Source organism: Colletes gigas, unplaced genomic scaffold (assembly GCF_013123115.1).
Source record: "Colletes gigas isolate AHSC1104 unplaced genomic scaffold, ASM1312311v1 Colletes_gigas_Sc00003, whole genome shotgun sequence".
In the NCBI taxonomy this organism is placed as follows: domain Eukaryota; kingdom Metazoa; phylum Arthropoda; class Insecta; order Hymenoptera; family Colletidae; genus Colletes; species Colletes gigas.
In genome coordinates this window covers 2,066,372-2,087,208 of record NW_025106632.1, presented here as the reverse complement: position 1 = coordinate 2,087,208, position 20,837 = coordinate 2,066,372, and the positions used below count along the sequence as shown (strand labels likewise).

The following is a 20,837-nucleotide window of genomic DNA, read 5'->3' as shown; positions in this document are numbered from 1 at the left end:
AACAATACATCCACACGAGGTGTTATTAATAAACTAAACAGTCAATAAAAAAAAAGACTCCAAAACTCAAAAATCTTAATGTACAAAATACTACCCCCAGACTGGAATTTCCTTTTTAAATGGTTATTTCACTACGATACCATCGATAAAATAAACACTTGATAAAAAAAAGAGTCCAAAGCTAAAAGTTACTACCCCTAAATGGAATTCAGATCTGGCTAAAAAATTTTTCTAGATGGCTACTTCGTTATAGCTTAAGAGCAATCTGAGCTCGAAAAACTCGCCGACACATCGAAAACGAATTTCGATTCTCCTCTACTCACGTTCTATGGTCTGCATTTTGGCATTCGGGGTACGTTCCACGCAGAAATCCGATTCGAATCCACAAGCTCGCGAGTAAATCCACGGGATGAGTCACCGACGGAGCACAAGACGCGGCGCAGCGAGCGACGAATCGCCGAAACCGGTCGCCGATCGACGAAAATACGACGGAAAACGAACGATTCTGGGACTGATGACCGTGCTGGTCACCGAAGAGGGTGGGGGAGGTGTGCACGAAGATCGGTAGGGGGTGGGGGGGGGAGTGCTCGAGAGGCAAGCCGCGACGCGCGTCCGATAGTAAAACGAACGAAAATGGAACGGGCACGGGCCCCGTGGCTCTTATACGCTCGGCGGGTTCGCCTTCAGGGTCGAAAAAGCGATACCGGACGGTTTTTCATAGACGCTCCCGTTGTTTGCGCCGGGATCTCCTTTCGACGCGCGGCGAGAAAACCCACGGCCCGTCCGCAAACGTTTCTTGTCCGCGAGAGAGGCCTCAGCTGACGGATGCCACGCACGGAGTGGGGTCGACACGCACGGAGTGGGGTCACCACGCACGGAACCGGGAGAGCCGTTCCGCGTCGTGGTGGGGACGACGTGATTCGGTGATCGAGTGGGAGATCGCGACGCGAGTTTCCAGACCGAACCAGGCGGTGGGCGGTGGGGTAAATGCATGACAAACGCGGTAAAAGACATTTTCTAACTGAAATCACACGTATACAGTGCTGGACGCAAGTATTGACGTGGCTGTGATGGTACTGATGCTTGCAACTAGGGAACAAATTGATTTGAAGGAAAAACTTGTTGACTCGATTCATTGAATGATTAATTGAAGCAATAATATACACACATTGATTCACAAAACAATGACAATATTTTATGGGTGGCACACTCGAATAAAAACATTTAAAAATGACTTGAAATTAAATGTTAATATTTAGTTGTACCTTCTTTCCTTTAATTGTTTGGACATTGAATCAACTAACTTTTTTGTAAAATCCGGCTCGATTTTGTTCCATTCTTCTAAAAGAATATTCTTCAAATCTGCTTTGTTTGTTATATGATGTTTTTTAATTCGTTTTTCTAACTCGTTCCAGACATGTTCGATAGGATTCATAGGAGAAATTCCAAAACATTCCAAAATTAAGAAATTGTAAAAAAAATTATGCCAAATCATGATCCGTGCGTTAGATATACGTATGAGTAAATTTTTCGTAGTGGGTATACTTTTTAAAAAATGACTCGTTACCATATTTTCGAGGCAACTGTGCGGTGGCGCGCGGTTTGACAAATCGCCGAGGCGGATGGAAGGGAAAATTGGAATTCGGCGCTTTGAAAAATTCGCGTGGCGGATGGGATTGCCTGTGCCGGGTACCCGCAGCGGTCGCCGATCCGTCACTCCCGTTAATGACTGTATTGCATGGAGATGGAAAGATTAGACCTGAGCGATGCTTCTCGTTCCCGGAGAAATCCGTCTCTCCCAACCATGAAATGTACGCGTCACGATACCGGTGCTATTTACCCTGCACCGACGAAAGGGCCGGGCTCCCGACAACGCTTAGAAATTGCTAAAAAATATACCATTCAGACACGGTGAAATAATCGCTAAAAATTGTTAAACAAGGAAACGAAAAGAAGGGAAACTTTTCTTACGAGCGTTGGATCCAAATGAGCTGTGCTTGTTTACGCTATGTATTGCTTTTATGGAGATCTTAAAAGTGAGCTTATATCGAGGGTGTATACTCTATCGAATACAACGTTGATGCAAAAATATTAAATTTACTGAAAATTACGCTCCTTTGCTAGAGTTCGAGCCAAATAAACTGTGCTTGTTTACAATATGTATTGCTTTTATGGAGATCTTAAAAGTGAGCTTATATCGAGGGTGTATACTCTATCGAATACAACGTTGATGCAAAAATATTAAATTCACTGAAAATTGCGGTCCTTCACTAGCGTTCGAGTCAAATAAACTGTGCTTGTTTACGCTATATGTATATGTCTTTTATGGAGATTTTAAAAGTGACCTTATATCGAGGGTGTATACTCTATCGAATACAACGTTGACCCAGAAATATTAAATTTATTGTAAATTGCACCCCTTTACTAGTGTTCGAACCAAATAAACTGTGCTTGTTTATGCTATATGTATATGTCTTTTATGGAAATCTTAAAAGTGAGCTTATATCGAGGTGTGTATATTCTATCGAATACAGTTGATGCAAAAATATTAAATTTACTGAAAATTACGCTCCTTCACTAGCGTTCGAGTCAAATAAACTGTGCTTGTTTACGCTATATGTATATGTCTTTTATGGAGATCTTAAAAGTGAGCTTATATCGAGGGTGTATACTCTATCGAATACAATGTTGATTCAGAAATATTAAATTTACTGAAAATTACGTCCCTTCGCTCTAACGAATTTACAAGGTGGCTTGAATTTTTTGCAATTAACATTTTCTCGTTAAAAAGTCAGGTGTGCAATTTACAATTAATTTTACGAGTCCAGATTGTATTTTCTCTTGTACATCAACGACTAGTAATAAATACATAAATACGACTGTTTTGGAATAGATTTACGAGAAATCTGCGAACGAGGAAAGATTTTTCAATGCCCTATGCCCTTTAAGGTTAGAAAGCACTCATCCATTGGGCGATTCGCGCACGATTGGATTATCATCGGTTTAAGAAATTGATGCCTCGCGTCTGGAAATTGGAATATGGCGCATCGGGTTACTTCCGCGGTAAATGGAGCGGGGAAGTGGGGCACGGCGTTTTCAGTTATTCGCGCGCCAAACAGAGTGAAGAATTCTACCAATACGCGGTGACTTATGCACTCCGCTAGGTGGCGCTACGATCTAACCATACCTATAGCGAAGTTAAGGCAGTTCGAGACTCCGGCTATCGCAAAGCGTCGCGGAACTTTTCGCCGTAATATCATAATCTCATTTGCAATGGTAATCGCGACAGTTTAAACATTTTTTACCGGGTGTTAATTTTCATTATTTACTTCCTTTCGATGGCGTTCGTGAAACGAGTCCTTCGATTCCTTTGCATGGAAAATTAACTTTTATATTTTTAAATAATCATCAAAGATTCGATAATTAAAATTTCCCTCTAGAGATTTGTTGATGAAATGAAAATAAACGCATAAATTGGTATTAGAAGGACAGCCTGGGCGATAAACAACCCGTTTCGCCTGGAGCTAATTGTAAATTTAAAATCGTCGCGCGCTGGAGAACGTTTCGATTGTTCCGGGCACGCGAAATTCAGGGGGTTCCCGAACTTTTAATCAACGCGTTCCCGCGCCCCGTTCGCTCGACGCCGCGGGGGAAAAACTGCGATTGTTATTTATTCGCGGCGACGGTCGTTTCCATCGATCGACAGTGCTGGACGATGACGGAAAACCGACGGTAGAATTGGCGCCAAAGCGGGTCCGCCACTCGTTTAATTATCGCCCCTCCGCGAAACAGTTTTCACGGAGTCCTCGAAGACGGACGATCGGTGGCGCGTGTTTCGAAATTGAAGTTAGAAATTGGTGGACCACGGTGGAAAGTGGAACCAGTTCTTTTTTTGGGGCCACCTCGAGCAAGGTTTTCTGGCGTTGTAAGAACGTCAAGGACGTATTTGACGTAACGACCAAAGAGAAAACTGGTATTTCGGTGGACGTGACATTTTAATCCGTGGACGAGCTTGATTCGGTTTAATTTACTCCGGTGAGTAGGTACTTGGCGTGTATATCCGAGGGCGAATGAAAATAATATACAGTCCGGAGCAAAAATATTCCCCTCGTTCTAGCTTCAAAAGTATGTTCATAGAAATGGTATAGCCGGATAAGATGGTCAAAAGTGCCCTTGAGCCAAACTGATCAGCGAACATATCAGTTAATAGACCATTCAAAGAAAACCATTTGTGTCAAATATCAACCCCGTACCCTTACTGAGAGGGTAGTTACAGGGCGTAACGCAATTTTCAGTTTAAGCTGTATATCTTTTGTTGTATCGTATCAAAGATTTTGAAAAAAATTGGGGGTATTTTGCTCTACGGCGTACGTGTTTGTGAATTTTTTCAGAATTTTTTCACCGCGAAATGGATTTTCAAAAAATTCGAAAAGTATAAAAATATTGTTTTTTAATAGAAATTATTAAACGACCACGTTTATATTTTTACAGCGTTAGTGTCTTGTTATGATCATTAATCTGTAATTTTTTCAGATTTTTAGAAATGTGGGAGCGATGTTGGAAAAATGAAAAACCGACATTTGCTTTTATTTTTACCTTAATTTTTGTTGCGACCATGTTCGTATTGTTACAATTTTAATAGCTTCTTACTGTTATAAATATATAATTTTTTGAAATTTTTTGTGGAGGTGTATCACGTACAAAATAATTATAAATCGATATTTCCTAAGTTTTCGTTCGCAGAGGAGTAATATATTCGGGTAATTGATATTTTTACTTCATCGAATGATCATTATATGCATGCATATATCTTCTGTTTATTGTACTATTTTTTGAACGTCTTTACGAGACGGTGAAAAACTGTTTTCTATCGTGAGATTCCGATTTACTTTCGCAATCTAGTAAATTATGGGGAAGAGAACTGTTTAAAATGGTACATATTAAACAAACTTGATGGGTGGAGTAATTTTATGTTTTCTGGTGACAGCACAACATCTCCCGGAAGCGATGGACGAGTAGAAAGTGTGGAGGAAGCGGAAAGAATTAATTAAATTTGTAATACCATGATCGGCCGCCTATCACTATGGAAATGAACGTTTATGACAATATTTCTGTGAAAAGTTCTTCTAATTGTAATAAATTTATAGCATGGACAGAACAAAATCTTAGAAAAATAGTCAAACTCGAAAATTGAAGAACATTTTACGCAAGAATTATTTTTGCGACGGACTGTATATGTGTATGCGTTGGTCGTACTGTGAATGGCAGAATAAATTAGTTATCATGTGAGAGCAAAAGTTGCTTTGAAGAGAAGAAGCCGAAAAATTGTCCACAATTGTACATTTCATACATGAGAAGACAATGTTTATATTTATTTGTCTAAGGGAGAAGAAATTACCCTTTGGTACAAATAGAGTAGAAAATTAGGGGTCTCTAGATCATTTCTAAATAGAGAGTTGAAAAGATATATGAGGAAATGTTATAAATATTGAACAGAATAGATTGCTTCGAATATAAATACCGTCCACTTTTTGTTAAATTTACGTTTTTATGATCGATGAGCTATTGGCTGTTTCCTTATAGTGTAAATATACCAGGCTTTGATCGAATGTATTTATTAACTTTATTGCAATGAATATTTACGTGCACATGTGTTCGTTACATGTCCCTGAACTTATTATTCTGTCTGCACGAACGTGTTGCGTATCTATAACAGTGCATCTCAATCCATAAATTCAAAGATGGAAGATTATTGTATTGGATCTCAAAGTGAAACGTTATTTAAGGTTTTGTTACGTTGGGAAATTGAATTTAAGTTGAATTCAAAGTTTTTGCTAGGTTGTACTCCCGTAATTAATTAAACAGCCATAAGTGTTTTCAAAGTCATGAGTTTATTTGTTCTTTCCAAGTCTTTTAGGTTCTCCAATTATTATCCATCATTAACAATTGTGGTCCAGATATTATCGATTGTATTTAAATAAAAATAGCATTCACAAAAGCTCGTTTTAACAGTTTAACAATAATTAAACAATAATAAGTCAAATTTTACTTTTTGTGGCTATTAAAACCAGTCGAGTTTCGCGTTGAAAATATTTTAACCCCCTAACGTTCGTACCTGAGTCTTTCTGCTTTGAAAAACGATATTTGTTCAATCCAACGGTTTAATTAACATTGTAATTAACAAAAACCGCATTTTAATATAGTTTAGAAACAAATCCAACAGAGAGACCTGATCATTAATTCGAAAAATATGTTAAGGGGTTAATAATCACCAAGTTCGAGCAACTGAAACCGTACGATTTGCAAGTAGTTTGAAACAGTTTGAAACAGTTTGTTGACATTAACTCTCGCAATTTTTATCAATGACCTTCTCTACTGCCCGTTAAACGAATGATTTTAAACTATTTTCCAGAATTAATAACACCGTTGCAAGACTAACGTACCCCAAGATGACCTTAAAAAACATGGCATGTAAATAATAGGTTCGATCTCAACATTTTCAAATGCCATGTAATGAGGATCACGCGTAGCCGTCACGCTGAATATACTCTCAGGCGTTTAATAATACATCATTAGGATCTATTAATTGTACCTGCGATCTTGGATCTCCCCTGCAATAATAAATTTTCCTTTGCTCCATATGTTACAAATATTCCTAACAGTTCTATGAAGTCAGTAGATTCTACAATTCATTGGTACAGCTTCCTTACGAAATCGAATCATTAAACTGCTCCAAACAGTCGACCAAGCGACTTAAAACCGATCAACGAATCGCTCCAATAATTTAACGCGATTAAAATCATTTAACAATAATTTAACGCGGTCGAAAATATTCAATTTCGAACGTTTACATTTCCAATTAGGGCGAATTCAAAATATCGAAACGCACGGCGTTAATTTACCCGGGGTTCTGTAAATTAATAAAATTTCTATTCGCGTGTTTACTCGATAGCGAAACCGTGCAGGGCAAACACTCGACTATTTATAGGACGTTGAATTTAAAAATATCGTCGTCGACGAACACCGTGGAATAGCGAAATGGCCGGCCATTAAAGTGTCGAGGGAGAAACGCAGCCAAGTAAAAATTCGCAAAGCTGCAAGAAAGTTGTACGTCACGCGCGTTCGGGGGTTATTCCACTGCGAAACATCCAAACACAACCATCTCTGATCTAACTTGAACGGGTCCCCGGAAAGGAACCTCAAAACCTCGTCAAACCTCGTCAAACGTGAGACATCCAAACACAGTTATCACCGATCTTACTAAAATTGGTTCGTAAAAGGACTTTCAAACACATTAAAATCTTGTTAAACCTCGTCAAACCTCGTCAAACTGGAAACATTCAAATACAATCACCGATATTCCTCGAACTGGCCCTTAAAAGAGACCTCCAAACACTTTCAAATCTTGTAAAATCTCGTCAAACCTCGTCAAACCTCGTCAAACCTCGTCAAACTGGAAACATTCAAATACAATCACCGATATTCCTCGAACTGGCCCGTAAAAGAGACTTCCAAACACTTTCGAGCCTCGTCAGACCTCGTCAAATCTCGTCATATCTCGTCAAACCTCGTCAATCGTGAAACATCCAAACGCAACCATCATCTTCCTCGAACTGGCACCCAAAAGAGACCTCCAAACACTTTCAAATCTTGTCAAACCTCGTCGAACCTCATCAAATCTCGTCAAACTCGAAACATCCAAATACAAGCACCCGATCTTCCTTGAACTGGCCCACAAAAGAGACCTCCAAACACTTTCAAACCTCGTCAAACTTCGTGAAACCTCGTCAAACCTCGTCAATCGTGAAACATCCAAACGCAACCATCTTCCTCAAACTGACCCCAAAGGAGACCATCAAACACTTCAAAATCTTGTCAAACCTCGTCGAACCTCATCAAATCTCGTCAAACTTGAAACATCCAAATACAATCACCCGATCTTCCTCGAACTGGCCCCCAAAAGAGACCTCTAAACACTTTCAAACCTCATCAAACCTCGTCAAAGACGTCCAAATCTTCCATTTGCATCGTTTCCAACTTACCACGCAAGGTAGTTCGTTCACCTCCCAGGTAATTGGTCCTCTCTCCTGTACCGGAAGTCCTCACAATGACAGAAAGGGAGCGAGTAACGCACCGGAACGAAAATCCCCTAGGCTTCCCGACTCTTTTCGCGACTTTTCTTGCGATCGTTCACCCACGCTGGACACGAGGTACACCGTTTTCTTCGAGTACTTCCGGTGTCGACGGCCACGCAGCGTTCGACGACTCGCGATCGAGCGTGTTCTGATCGCGCTGGATAGGAAAGAGACTCGCGTCGGGTGAAAACGTATTGTCGCGCTGCAAAAAGGATGATGCGTAACACCAGGTGGGACTAGCTTTTATATAAACGCGTTGGGTACCCTGCCGGCTTGAGCTCTGACCTTTTTGAGACGATACGACGATCCCCTACTCTTCTCCGACGTTGATCAGAGAGCCGTCGATAAGCGGAGCGTAACGATCGATCGGGATCAGACGAATGATTTCTGTCGGTCAGGGGATTAATGGGACGATCCCCCCGGTGGAGGCTGTTTACGATCGTTTCGCTCCTACGTAGGAACGTTCCCAGAGACAAGAGGGATGTTTGTTTATCGGGGGAGATGCGACGAGATCGGGTTATGGGTGTTTATAAATATATCGACGGTGAACTTGGCGACGGAACGCGGTCAGGGTGCGCGATCGATCGCGCCAGGGATTTTCAGCGCGGTTAGGTTCCGACCGCAGGATTTGGTGGTCGTTTTTTTTTGGAGGGGGCAAGTTTAACTTTGCTACGATCGATACGCAACTGTTGAACGACGCATCGGAGGGGGACAGTTTGTTCGAAATCATGATCGATCGACCTTGCAATAAAAAAAAATGGTGCTTTAATTATGAATTCGCTAACAGATGGGGAGTTTTGCTTCGAATCTTTTAGATTTTTATGGTGATTTGTTGTATGGAGGGAGAAACGAAAGGAGGGATGCTGGGAATATCGAATGGTCGAGCGCTTGCGAGAAAGGTATGGGTTGAGTGTCCCTCTGGCGGCGAGCGCGGGAACTGTCGCCACAATCTCTTATACGTGAGCGATTAACTCGTTCCATGAGTCGTTTTGTTCGATATTCTGCAATAAAATTTGTAATTTAATAGAAAACAAACAGCCTTTATCGGTTCAAGGGAATTTTTGAAATTTTAAACATCAACAATTCATAGACATTTGAAACAAATTGTGTCAAAGCTCGAAGTTTGGAATCCACACTGGCTTGGTAAAATTGAACCTTGTAAAAAATAAAATACAACAATTTGAAAATGTCAACGTTTTAATAAAAAATCAAAGAAGTTTTGACGATACAATGGCTTTGAGAAGAGGTCTACTGTTTTTCACAAAATTCCATTATATGTTTAAAATAATATTTAAATATTACACTATCGTTTAACACTTTGACTGCCACGTCACCCATATTTGGGTGACAGAACTTTTAACAGTGGAATTAAAACAATGAATTCTCAAGTTGAAATGTTAAAGAAAATCAATTTTAATAGGCTTCGTAAATTTTAACGAGATTAGAAAAGTAACTATTACGACAACTTTTAAGTTGTGCAGTTTACAATTGCCTAAAATCAGAGTTTTGGTCTCGTAAACAATTTTAGGATTTTAGACTGGCAGTCAACGTGTTAAATAACTACGTATCTCATCGATGATTGTTTCGAGATTCAATATGGCGTCGCAAGAGACACTTCGAATAAACCAATGATATTAAATATTTAACAAATTGAACATATTTTTAGGTTAATTTAAGAAGCTTTAAAAGAGCATGAACGGAAAGACGCGTTGATATATTAGAATGATTTTTAGTCGACTATTTTCAGGTTAGTTCGAAGGAACTCGAGACAATAGCTCATCGAAAACATTTATATTCACCGCAGGTCTCATTGTAAGGCAAAAACAAACATGATTGTGGCTTATTGTTAATCTTGGCGAGTTTTTCAGAGGCTGAAGAAATAATGTATGTGGGGAACATGAGATACGGGCGTTTTTGCAGGGAAATCCTTGAATAACGACTCGAGGATCGACCCACGGTCGGAGAAATCGATTATCGAACGGTGGAAAATCGCGATGAATAGTAATCGATCGACTTCAGCAAGCGCCAGTGACTCTCACGGCGCAAATGGTAACTATTAAAGTATACTCTGGCAAAACTTAAGAGAAAATATAGTAATATTCCAAACATTTTACCTGAGATCAAACAGACGTCAATGTAAACTAATTAAAATTTGTATTATAACAAAAAAGGTTTTATTTCAATTTTGACTGACACAATTATTATTAATACACGTTATTTATGGTGCAATTTAATATTCTAGCAGAACTTGAGAGAACATATAGTAAACCTAAAGGAAACAGAAAAATGGAATTATCAAATATCCCAAATATTTGACTTCAAATCAAACAGACGTCAATGTAAACTAATTAAAATCAAGAAAAAAATTTTTATTTCAATTTTGACTGACACAGTTATTATTAATACACACTATTTATCGTGCAATTTAATATTCTAGCAGAATTTGAGAGAACATATAGTAAATCTAAAGGAAACAGAAAAGTGGAATTAACTAATTAAATTTAAACTAATTAAAATCAGCAAGAAAATTTTTATTTCACTTTTGACTGACGCAGTTAACAAAATCTTAAATTTGCAAAGAGTTCTGAGAGTGAAAAAGATGGGAAAGTCCTTCTTTGAACGAATACTTTGCATTCGAAGCGAACTTTATGTCAGCCATTATGTAAGTTTGTAATCTACGCACGAAAGAGACTTTCCAAGCTCGTCCTTTTCGTTTCCCTCTGTTCTCCGGTTGTGATTCGGGCTCGTCGTTCACAAAGGGAACGGTGTTCGCAAAGTTTTACGAGTATTCTTCCAAAGCGACCTGTTCTCCAGTTGTTCCGTAGTATTTTATCTGTGAGATCGCCGGGACGAGTACAAGTTTTCGAGATATGGAAACTGGAGACTTGCTCGTCGTGAATAAAGAGTGGCCCCGCTTTTTCCAAAAATTTTCCATTCCCCTTGGAGCCGTTCGCGAAGTACGATTACGCAAACGACGAAAAAAAGGAGGAGGAAAATTACGCAACGAGAGGAACAAAGAGTGTGAGAATTGTTCTCAGAAAAGTGGAACCTCTTCGAATGTTTCACTCGTCGTCAGATTCCGCCGCGATATTCAAATTTTTTGGCTGGAATAAATAAAAATGAAATCTCTGGGAATATTTGGTCATTTTGATAGACTTGCTTCTGGTCGAATTAAGCAACTTGTATTATCATAACTGTTTGCAACTATTATTAGCTTTGCTCTTTTTCTCTGTAAACATTTTTTTATTTGTTGTGTAAGTTTCTATGAATAATTTTTTATTTTTAATCATTTATGTATTTGGATTTCTCGAAGGATTATCATAACTGTTTGCAACTATTATTAGCTTTGCTCTTTTTCTCTGCAAACATTTTTTTATTTGTTGTGTAAGTTTCTATGAATAATTTTTTATTTTTAATCATTTATGTATTTGGATTTCTCGAAGGATTATCATAACTGTTTGCAACTATTATTAGCTTTGCTCTTTTTCTCTGCAAACATTTTTTTATTTGTTGTGTAAGTTTCTACGAATATTTTTTTATTTTTAATCGTTTATGTATTTGAGTTTCTCGAAGCTAATAGGAGCTAAATATTAGAACAATTTTCTGGTTATTACGTTAATTGTTAGATTGTGGACAATACTAGTTGCATTTTGTATGTAGAAAGTTTGACAGAAAAAGTTTGCACTACGGTTTCGTTATCTCTTTAATAACCGGATATGTGTTTTCTATTCGTAATTTCCCCCTTCCTTGTCTCTTTGTGTTTCATGCAACTTCGGTGGAATTCTCATCGAATTCCTTAGGACTACTTTTACTCTTCGATTTGACTATGACTTCACGAGCTGATAGCCATTAAATCGAGGACTTTCGATGGATACGCTAAAAACTCACTAAAAACTAGTCCAAGTAACGATAAAATGTATAGTTTGATTAACTTTCTCGAGGAAACGAGAATAATGTGATAAAAAACTTACACTGAAAGGATTACCATTGAAAGTATTTCAAAGAATTACAGAATTCTAATTTTCTAAATTCGAAGAATTTTCAGAAGTTTTCCGAAATCGCGAAGTTCTCACTATCCAGTAGGCATGGAATTCTAGAGGCCAAAATAAGACGAAAATCAAGAATACCAATTTGTTGATGGAGGCTTCGCTAAAAAGTTATTAACAATTACATTCAAAAATTTCAAATCGTTCTAGAAAAATTATTTTCGGTTGCGGGGGTCAATTACAATCATTTTTGGTGAATAGACATACCTTCGAATTCCTGCCCAGTTTCGAGAAAAAAATTCAACAAGTGGACAAATTTTTCGGCGAAATTATAAAACTTCAAATCGTTTTAAAAAAATTATTTTTAGTTGTGAGGGTCAATTACAATCATTTTTGGTGAATAGACATACCCTCGAATTCCTGCCCGGTTTCGAGAAAAAAATTCAACAAGTGGACAAATTTTTCGGCGAAATTAAAAAATTTAAAATCCTTATAAAAAAAATTGTTTTTAACTGTAGGGGTCAATTACAATAATATTTGGTGAACAGACATACCCCCAAATTTCCACGCATTTTCGAGGAAAAAATTCGAGTAGGTGCCAAAATTTTCGGCGAAATCAAAAACTTATAAATCATTCTAAAAAAATTATTTTTAGTTGTGGGGATCAATTACAATAATATTTGATGAATAGACATACCCTCGAATTCCTGCCCAGTTTCGAGAAAAAAATTCGAGAAGCTGTGGAATTTTTCGGCGATATTAAAAAATTTCATATCATTCTAAAAAAATTATTGTTGCCTAGAGGGGTTAATTACAATCATTTTTGGTGAATAGACATACCCTCGAATTCCTATCCAGTTTCGAGAAAAAAATTCGAGAAGCTGTGGAATTTTTCGGCGAAATTAAAAAATTTCATATCATTCTAAAAAAATTATTGTTACCTAGAGGGGTTAATTACAATCATTTTTGGTGAATAGACATAACCCCGAAATCCTGCGCATTTTCGAGAAAAAAATTCACTATGGGCGGAACTTTAAACGTTAATAACTTTTTAACAAAACCTCCATCAACAAATTGGTATTCTTGATTTTCGTCTTATTTTGGCACCTAGAATCCCCCATTAAAATTTTTCCCAGGATTAGGCAAACACCTTGTATATTATTAGTACATTAAAAGGTTGTTAACGCGTTCACTGTCCCGGTCTCTTAGCGGCGTATCCAAAAGCATGGCGCTGTGGCCCGTATATGGGCCATGGACAGTGAACGTGTTAATAAAACGAAAGTGTAAAATTTTTCGGCGAAATTAAAAAATTTCAAATCATTCTAAAAAAATTATTGTTACCTAGAGGGGTTAATTACAATCATTTTTGGTGAATAGACATACCCCGGAAATCCTGCGCATTTTCGAGAAAAAAATTCAAGACTGGCGGAGCTTTAAACGTTAATAACTTTTTAACAAAACCTTCATCCACAAATTGGTATTCTTGATTTTCGTCTTGTTTTGGCCTCTAGAATCCCCCGTTAAAATTTTTCCTAGGGTTGGCCGAACATTCTGTATGTCGAGAAACGAGTTTGAAAACACTCGCGTCACGATGTCCAATTATCGAAACCATTAATAGGCGTAACGTCGCAACGATTCATCGGTTACCTCTCAGCAGGTCGAAGAAAGGTAAACTCTTACTTCCTACATGTCCACGACTTCGACTTCGTTTGTGCACACGTGGCGTTTCTCGACTTCACTTCCGGGTTCAGATAAATTTCGTGATTTCCCTTTCTAAAACGCCGTAGACAGAAACCGGTGCTCGATAGACTCGAACAAACATTCGGAAATGAAAATCAAGACAAGACACAATCTTCAATCAAATTTCAGTGTCTAAATATTCAATTAAAAAATTAAAAAATTTTCAAACTTTTAGATATTCAATACTTAAGTAGCAAAATAAAGATTTATTTAAAATAGCAAAAGCGTTCGAAGTCGCTCTTTTGTTTGAAATACCAGTTATTACGTTTCGTGATAGCGAGTATTTCGAATCAGAAATTATTTTGAATACGGTAGCGAAGTTTGCATTGTAATCCCTGTCGGGCAGCCAGTATATTTGCAGTGTATATAAATCATTACCACATCGTGTATTTAGAGTTATAAATACGCATGACGGACGACGGATACGCGAAATATGAATCATGCGTATTTCCTACAGCACTTTAAACATTTATCACTTCATATTGACGCGTAGAGATTTGTGAATTGGTTTAGAAAAGTTCCTGAACGCGGCCGGTTACGTGCAAGGTTGCTTCGTTATCTCATCGTTTCAAACACGGAGTTATTTAACCAAATAACGCAACATAATTGCATTCCGAAACACGAAATAATTTTTACGATTACGTAACGCAACATTTTTATTATCAAACATTATTTAAAATATTCTCCTTGTTCTCTATGTTGGAAGATTATTTAGAAAATGAAAAACACATCAAATTAAATTAAATTAAATAAAATTAAACGAAATCAAATGCTAAAAATCTGTTTAATTGAAATAAAAATGGAAACTATTACAAAGAAAACACACATTACATAATAAAAAAATAACAAATATTTTCACAGCGATGATTCTCTCAAAAATGGCTCAACAACCCAATTTCCCAGCTTTCATTATCGAGATTTTGTTAAATTTCTTCGATTCGATTCTAAATAAAACCATTTATAGCACGTTCTCTCTTCACAGTGTTTTTATTTTTTTGCCCCTGTATCTCAGGCGATAAATAATACATAATTGGGCAATAAATTAACCACTGACAGTTAGTGCACGTGTTTCCCCGACCGCGTTAATGTTTCTATTTATCACCGAAGTAACGCGCGTTATAAAACAACGAGAACATCGCGCGCTTTCTCCCATCCACGACCAATATTTGTTCCATTCTTTACAAAGTGCCTAAGCACGGCTGAACACGGACGATTCCTGCGCGGCCGAGCACCCGACAACGCCGGTGAAATTCATACACGTCGATTAATCGTTTTATTCTGTTATCATTCGAACGTTTACGCGGTCGTTTTGCCTTTCCATCGGGGCACGTTTACACGCCATTCCGTGTGCCTTATCTTTCTATCGAATACCGTCTCGAAATCTCGGCGCTCGTTTTCTACTTGCTCTCGTGAAAGCAAACGTTCCGCCACTGGCGATGGTAAACAATAATAATAAAATTAAATTTAAATTAAATTTTTATTCGAGCATTGACTTAGAATTATTTTATTTCGAAATAAAAATAATTTTATTCGCTAAATTGTGGATTTTAAAAATTCATTATAAAAGTAATGGATTATATTCATGGATCTATAAATTATTTCCAAATATTTCTATACTCTTCAATATTTTTATTAAGTAAATTCTGGATTTTAAAAATTCATTATAAAAATAATGGATTATATTCATGGATTATTTCCAAATATTTTTATACTCTTCAATATTTTTATTAAGTAAATTATGGATTTTTAAAATTCATTATAAAAATAATGCATTATATTCATGGATCTATGAATTATTTCCAAATATTTATACACTCTTCAATATTTTTATTAAGTAAATTTCGGATTTTAAAAATTCATTATAAAAATAATGGATTATATTCATGGATCTATGAATTATTTCCAAATATTTATATACTCTTCAATATTTTTATTAAGTAAATTATGGATTTTAAAAATTCATTATAAAAATAATGGATTATATTCATGGATTATTTCCAAATATTTCTATACTCTTCAATATTTTTATTAAGTAAATTATGGATTTTTAAAATTCATTATAAAAATAATGGATTATATTCATGGATCTATGAATTATTTCCAAATATTTATACACTCTTCAATATTTTTATTAAGTAAATTTCGGATTTTAAAAATTCATTATAAAAATAATGGATTGCATTCATGGATCTATGAATTATTTCCAAATATTTCTATACTCTTCAATATTTTTATTAAGTAAATTATGGATTTTAAAAATTCATTATAAAAATAATGGATTATATTCATGGATTATTTCCAAATATTTCTATACTCTTCAATATTTTTATTAATCCTAGTATCAAATATTTCGAAAACCATATCACGATTATTTACGTAACAACAATTTTTAAAATCTCCTGAAAGTAGACTACGAATATGAAAATAGAACAGAATGTTTCCCATGGAAAGGAAAACGATTTTTTTAGGGTAGAAATTTTTGTAGAATTATTTCTAAATATTTATATACTATTCAATATTTTTATTAAGTAAATTCTGGATTTTAAAAATTCATTATAAAAATAATGGATTATATTCATGGATTATTTCCAAATATTTCTATACTCTTCAATATTTTTATTAAGTAAATTATGGATTTTAAAAATTCATTATAAAAATAATGGATTACATTCATGGATCTATGAATTATTTCCAAATATTTCTATACTCTTCAATATTTTTATTAAGTAAATTATGGATTTTAAAAATTCATTATAAAACTAATGGATTATATTCATGGATCTATAAATTATTTCCAAATATTTATATTCTCTTCAATATTTTTATTAATCCTAGTATCAAATTTTTTCGAAAACCATATCACGATTATTTACGTAACAACAATTTTTAAAATCTCCTGAAAGTAGACTACGAATATGAAAATAGAGCAGAATGTTTCCCATGGAAAGGAAAACGATTTTTTTAGGTTAGAAATTTTTGTAGAATTATTTCTAAATATTTATATACTCTTCAATATTTTTTATTAATCCTTTTTAACGATTTTTTTAGGTTAGAAAAATTCGTAGAATTATTTCCAAATATTTATATACTATTCAATATTTTTATTAATCCTAGTATCAAATTTTTCTGAAAACCATACCACGATTATTTACGTAACAACAATTTTTTAAATCTCCTGCAAGTAGACTACGAATATTAAAATAGAACATGGAAAGTAAGACGATTTTTTTAGGTTAGAAAATTTTGTAGAATTATTTCTAAATATTTATATATCCTTCAATATTTTTATTAATCCTTTTTAACGATTTTTTTAGGTTAGAGAATTTTGTAGAATTATGTCTAAATATTTATATAGTCTTTATTATTTTTATTAATCCTAGTATTTTTCCGAAAACGAATATAAAAATAGAACAGAATGTTTCCCATGGGAAGGAAAACTTTTTAGGTTTTTTTTAGGTTAGAAAATTTTCTAGAATATTGAAGAGTCTTGAGGGGTGAAAATAAAATCGAGAAAATGTATTTGAAAGGAGTATGTTAGTAATCAATATCGATGGATCGAGATTGCTGGGTGGTTGGTGATATTAATCTATTCCTCGATCGAAAATGGCACCTGTCCGCGTATCAGTGAAAGGCGTAGCGATGAGTTAATGTGCTCAGCTTGCAACAAATGCAAGTATTATGTAATTGATTTCTAATACGAGCACGATGGTGCAACGAGAGATACGGATCCGTAAATAAACACAGAAAAAAAAAAAGCTAAAACTCGTCACGGATGGGCAGAAATGTGTCAGAGAGCGCGAAAGTGACTCGAATATATTTTTTTTGTACGCGTTATAATACGGATCGGAGTATTCAGGATTCCGGAAAACAGTTTAAGAGACAATTAATAAATTGCCATCCACGTCACTTACAGTGATTACACCGTATAATCGAACGGTTACGTGTTCCTCTGACGTCAATCGATGCGAGAAGAAGGAATAATACGGGTTATTAACTGGCTATTAATACGAAAATCGAACGCGAGATACTTTTCAGAAACGTATCACGAATTGGCTGCAAGATTCAAACAAAACTTCTCAATTTTTATCCAATCGAATCTGTGGTTAGATTCTCCGTTAATTGTCAAAGAAATTCCTCATTAAACTGTTTAATAATATACGACGATTTATTTAAAAATTTTTGAATTGTTTTCTAAATAGTGGAAATTTAAAAATAAGTAGATATCGACATACTGTGTGAATCAATTCGACTCAGTTTGGCTCAGTTTGACTCAGCTTGACTCAACTTGACTCCAGTTTGACTCAACTTGACTCCATGTGGCTGCAAGATTCAAACAAATCTTCTCAATTTTTATCCAATCGAATCTGTGGTTAGGTTCTTCGTTAATTGTCAAAGAAATTCCTCATTAAACTGTCTAACAATATACGACGATTTATTTAATAATTTTTGAATTGTTTTCTAAATAGTGGAAATTTAAAAATAAGCAGATATCGGCATACTGTTTGAATCAATTCAACTCAGTTTGACTCAGCTTGGCTCAACTTGACTCAGCTTGACTCAGTTTGACTAAGCTTGACTCAACTTGACTCAGCTTGACTCAACTGGACTCCATGTGGCTGCAAGATTCAAACAAATCTTCTCAATTTTTATCCAATCGAATCTGTGGTTAGGTTCTTCGTCAATTGTCAAAGAAATTCCTCATTAAACTGTCTAACAATATACGACGAATTATTTAAAAATTCTTGAATTGTTTTCTAAATACAGGAAATTTAAAAATAAGTAGATATTGACATACTGTTGGAATCAATTCGACTCAGTTTGACTAAGCTTGACTAAGCTTGACCCAACTTGACTCAACTTGACTCCAGTTTGACTCAACTTGACTCCATGTGGCTGCAAGATTCAAACAAATCTTCTCAATTTTTATCCAATCGAATCTGTGGTTAGGTTCTTCGTCAATTGTCAATGAAATTCCTCATTAAACTGTCGAACAATATACGACGAATTATTTAAAAATTTTTGAATTGTTTTCTAAATAGTGGAAATTTAAAAATAAGCAGATATCGGCATACTGTTTGAATCAATTCGACTCAGTTTGACTCAGTTTGAATCATCTTGGCTCAGCTTGACTCAGTTTAAATCAACTTGACTCAACTTGACTCATCTTGACTCGAGCGCCTGACGTTCATTTCTTCGTCGACTGTCAAAAAAGTCGTCATTAAACCGTCAAAAAATAAATAGTTGAAATTTAAAAATAACCTCAGCCAGTGGCAATGTTTTACACAACGCAAAAGTGTTTGAAATATGCCGAGTTATCGGTATAAAAATTAATGAAATAGAACCAGTCTGTCACGAACAGTTTGAATTCGTTCGACCTTTAAATATTCTAATTTACGCAGGCAATTAAATGTTTTAATTCCGATCCTCGAAACGAGTACCTTTCGAGTGTAATACGAGCCCACTTGGAAAAACTCAACGAGCGCATCCATATTTATAACGCTTAAAAATTAAAATTCCATCGCTGGCAACCCCTTTTCCGAGTCCTTCGGTTAAATTATGAAGCTCATTACGAGTTATTAATCCAGATATCGCCGTGTCACGTGGGGGATCGAATCGGGTTAAATTCCATTCGAAAAACCGAGTTTCTTGAACCGTGATATATATTTATTAACAATCTGCTTCTAAATCTCGCGATTAAATTACGAATCGAGACTGAAAACGATCGATGAATAGTTTGATTAAATTTTTAAAATAAACTTCTTTGGCTGTGACACCACCACAGTCACGAAACCGACCGAGGACATCCATATTCATTAAGCTGAACGCTTATGAAACCTTCGCCTAATTTCCAGAGCTTATATATTAAACATCGTGTAAAGGAAATTTAATTATGTCAAATCCTATCCCAGGTCTAAGTTACTAATTTCACATTCTACATTTCACACTTTGGTCGTTTTAAATTAAAAATAATAACGTAAAATCGAGTTTAATCGAGTCTTTAATGTTTTCAAATTAAGTTAATCGAGTTTTTCTATTTTTTATAGTTTTAAAATAGATTGACGAAAATTGTCTCACTCGTTTGTTTGCACCGTATCATACGTATCGATTTATCCATGAGAACAGAATTTAATACCGCACCATCGATGGATTTCCCAGATCCTTCAACCAAGTTAGGAAAGCTCGTTATGTATGAGTAATGGAAACATCATGCGCCACACAGAGGATTAAATTGGGTCAGATATTAACCCAAATGGAGTATTTCAAACTCCGACAAACATCCAAACTATAAATATAGAGTTTAATATTGTACTATCGACGGGTCTGCCTCCTGCAGATCCTTCGATCAAGTTACGAAACAAAGAATTATGTGCTAGTCATCGAAACATTGCTACATAGAGGGTGTCAAATTGGGTCAAACATTAATCCAAACATACTATTTCGAACTGGTGCACATAAACAACACGAACTCCATGATAATAAAGTTTCAACATTTATAGATACGATTTTGTGTACTTTAATATTATTCCAATTGTTTTATCGTTTGATAGTTACTGCAAGCAATACGAAACGAGAGAAAAATTCTATACGTTTTCTTGAATATTAAATTTGAAAGCATCGAACTCCAATGTATCGATAAAATTGTTTCAGTTGTTCAGATTCTGTTCACATTAAAAGTTTCCTTTCCCCAGGGGTGGTGGATTAAATTGGAAAACGCGAATGCCACATAGAGAATAAAAATCAGCTAAAATCTAGTGCTTAAAAATGTTACTTTGGTCATTTTGTCTCGAGACACTTGGAAACTAACACATCCCCACCGTTTCCCATAGGACTTATTTTTAAATTAATTTTCTTTTCGCCCAATGTGTCAAACGTTCATACAATTTTATTTAATTTTTCTTGGACCAAGAATTTATCAAGTGAACGATATATTTGTGTTTGATAAAATTCCAAACACGTGTCTTTAATGGAACGATCG

General features: G+C 35.6%; 1 protein-coding gene across 2 annotated transcripts in view; it reads right to left on the bottom strand.

Moving 5' to 3' along the window:
* Positions 1-8,332, bottom strand: part of LOC122404797 (alpha-tocopherol transfer protein-like) — a 32,227-nt gene extending 23,895 nt beyond the window's left edge. Inside the window, exon 1 of one of the 2 annotated variants that reach the window (XM_043409029.1) lies at positions 8,043-8,332. Coding sequence is in view for 1 of the 2 variants with exons in the window: in XM_043409026.1 (XP_043264961.1) it covers positions 324-339 (16 nt within the window). In the remaining variant the exon portion in view is untranslated. Of the gene's footprint in view, positions 1-323; positions 818-8,042 lie in introns of those variants that run through there. The other variant, XM_043409026.1, reaches the window with a different exon arrangement.
* Between the last annotated feature and the right edge of the window lie 12,505 nt (positions 8,333-20,837).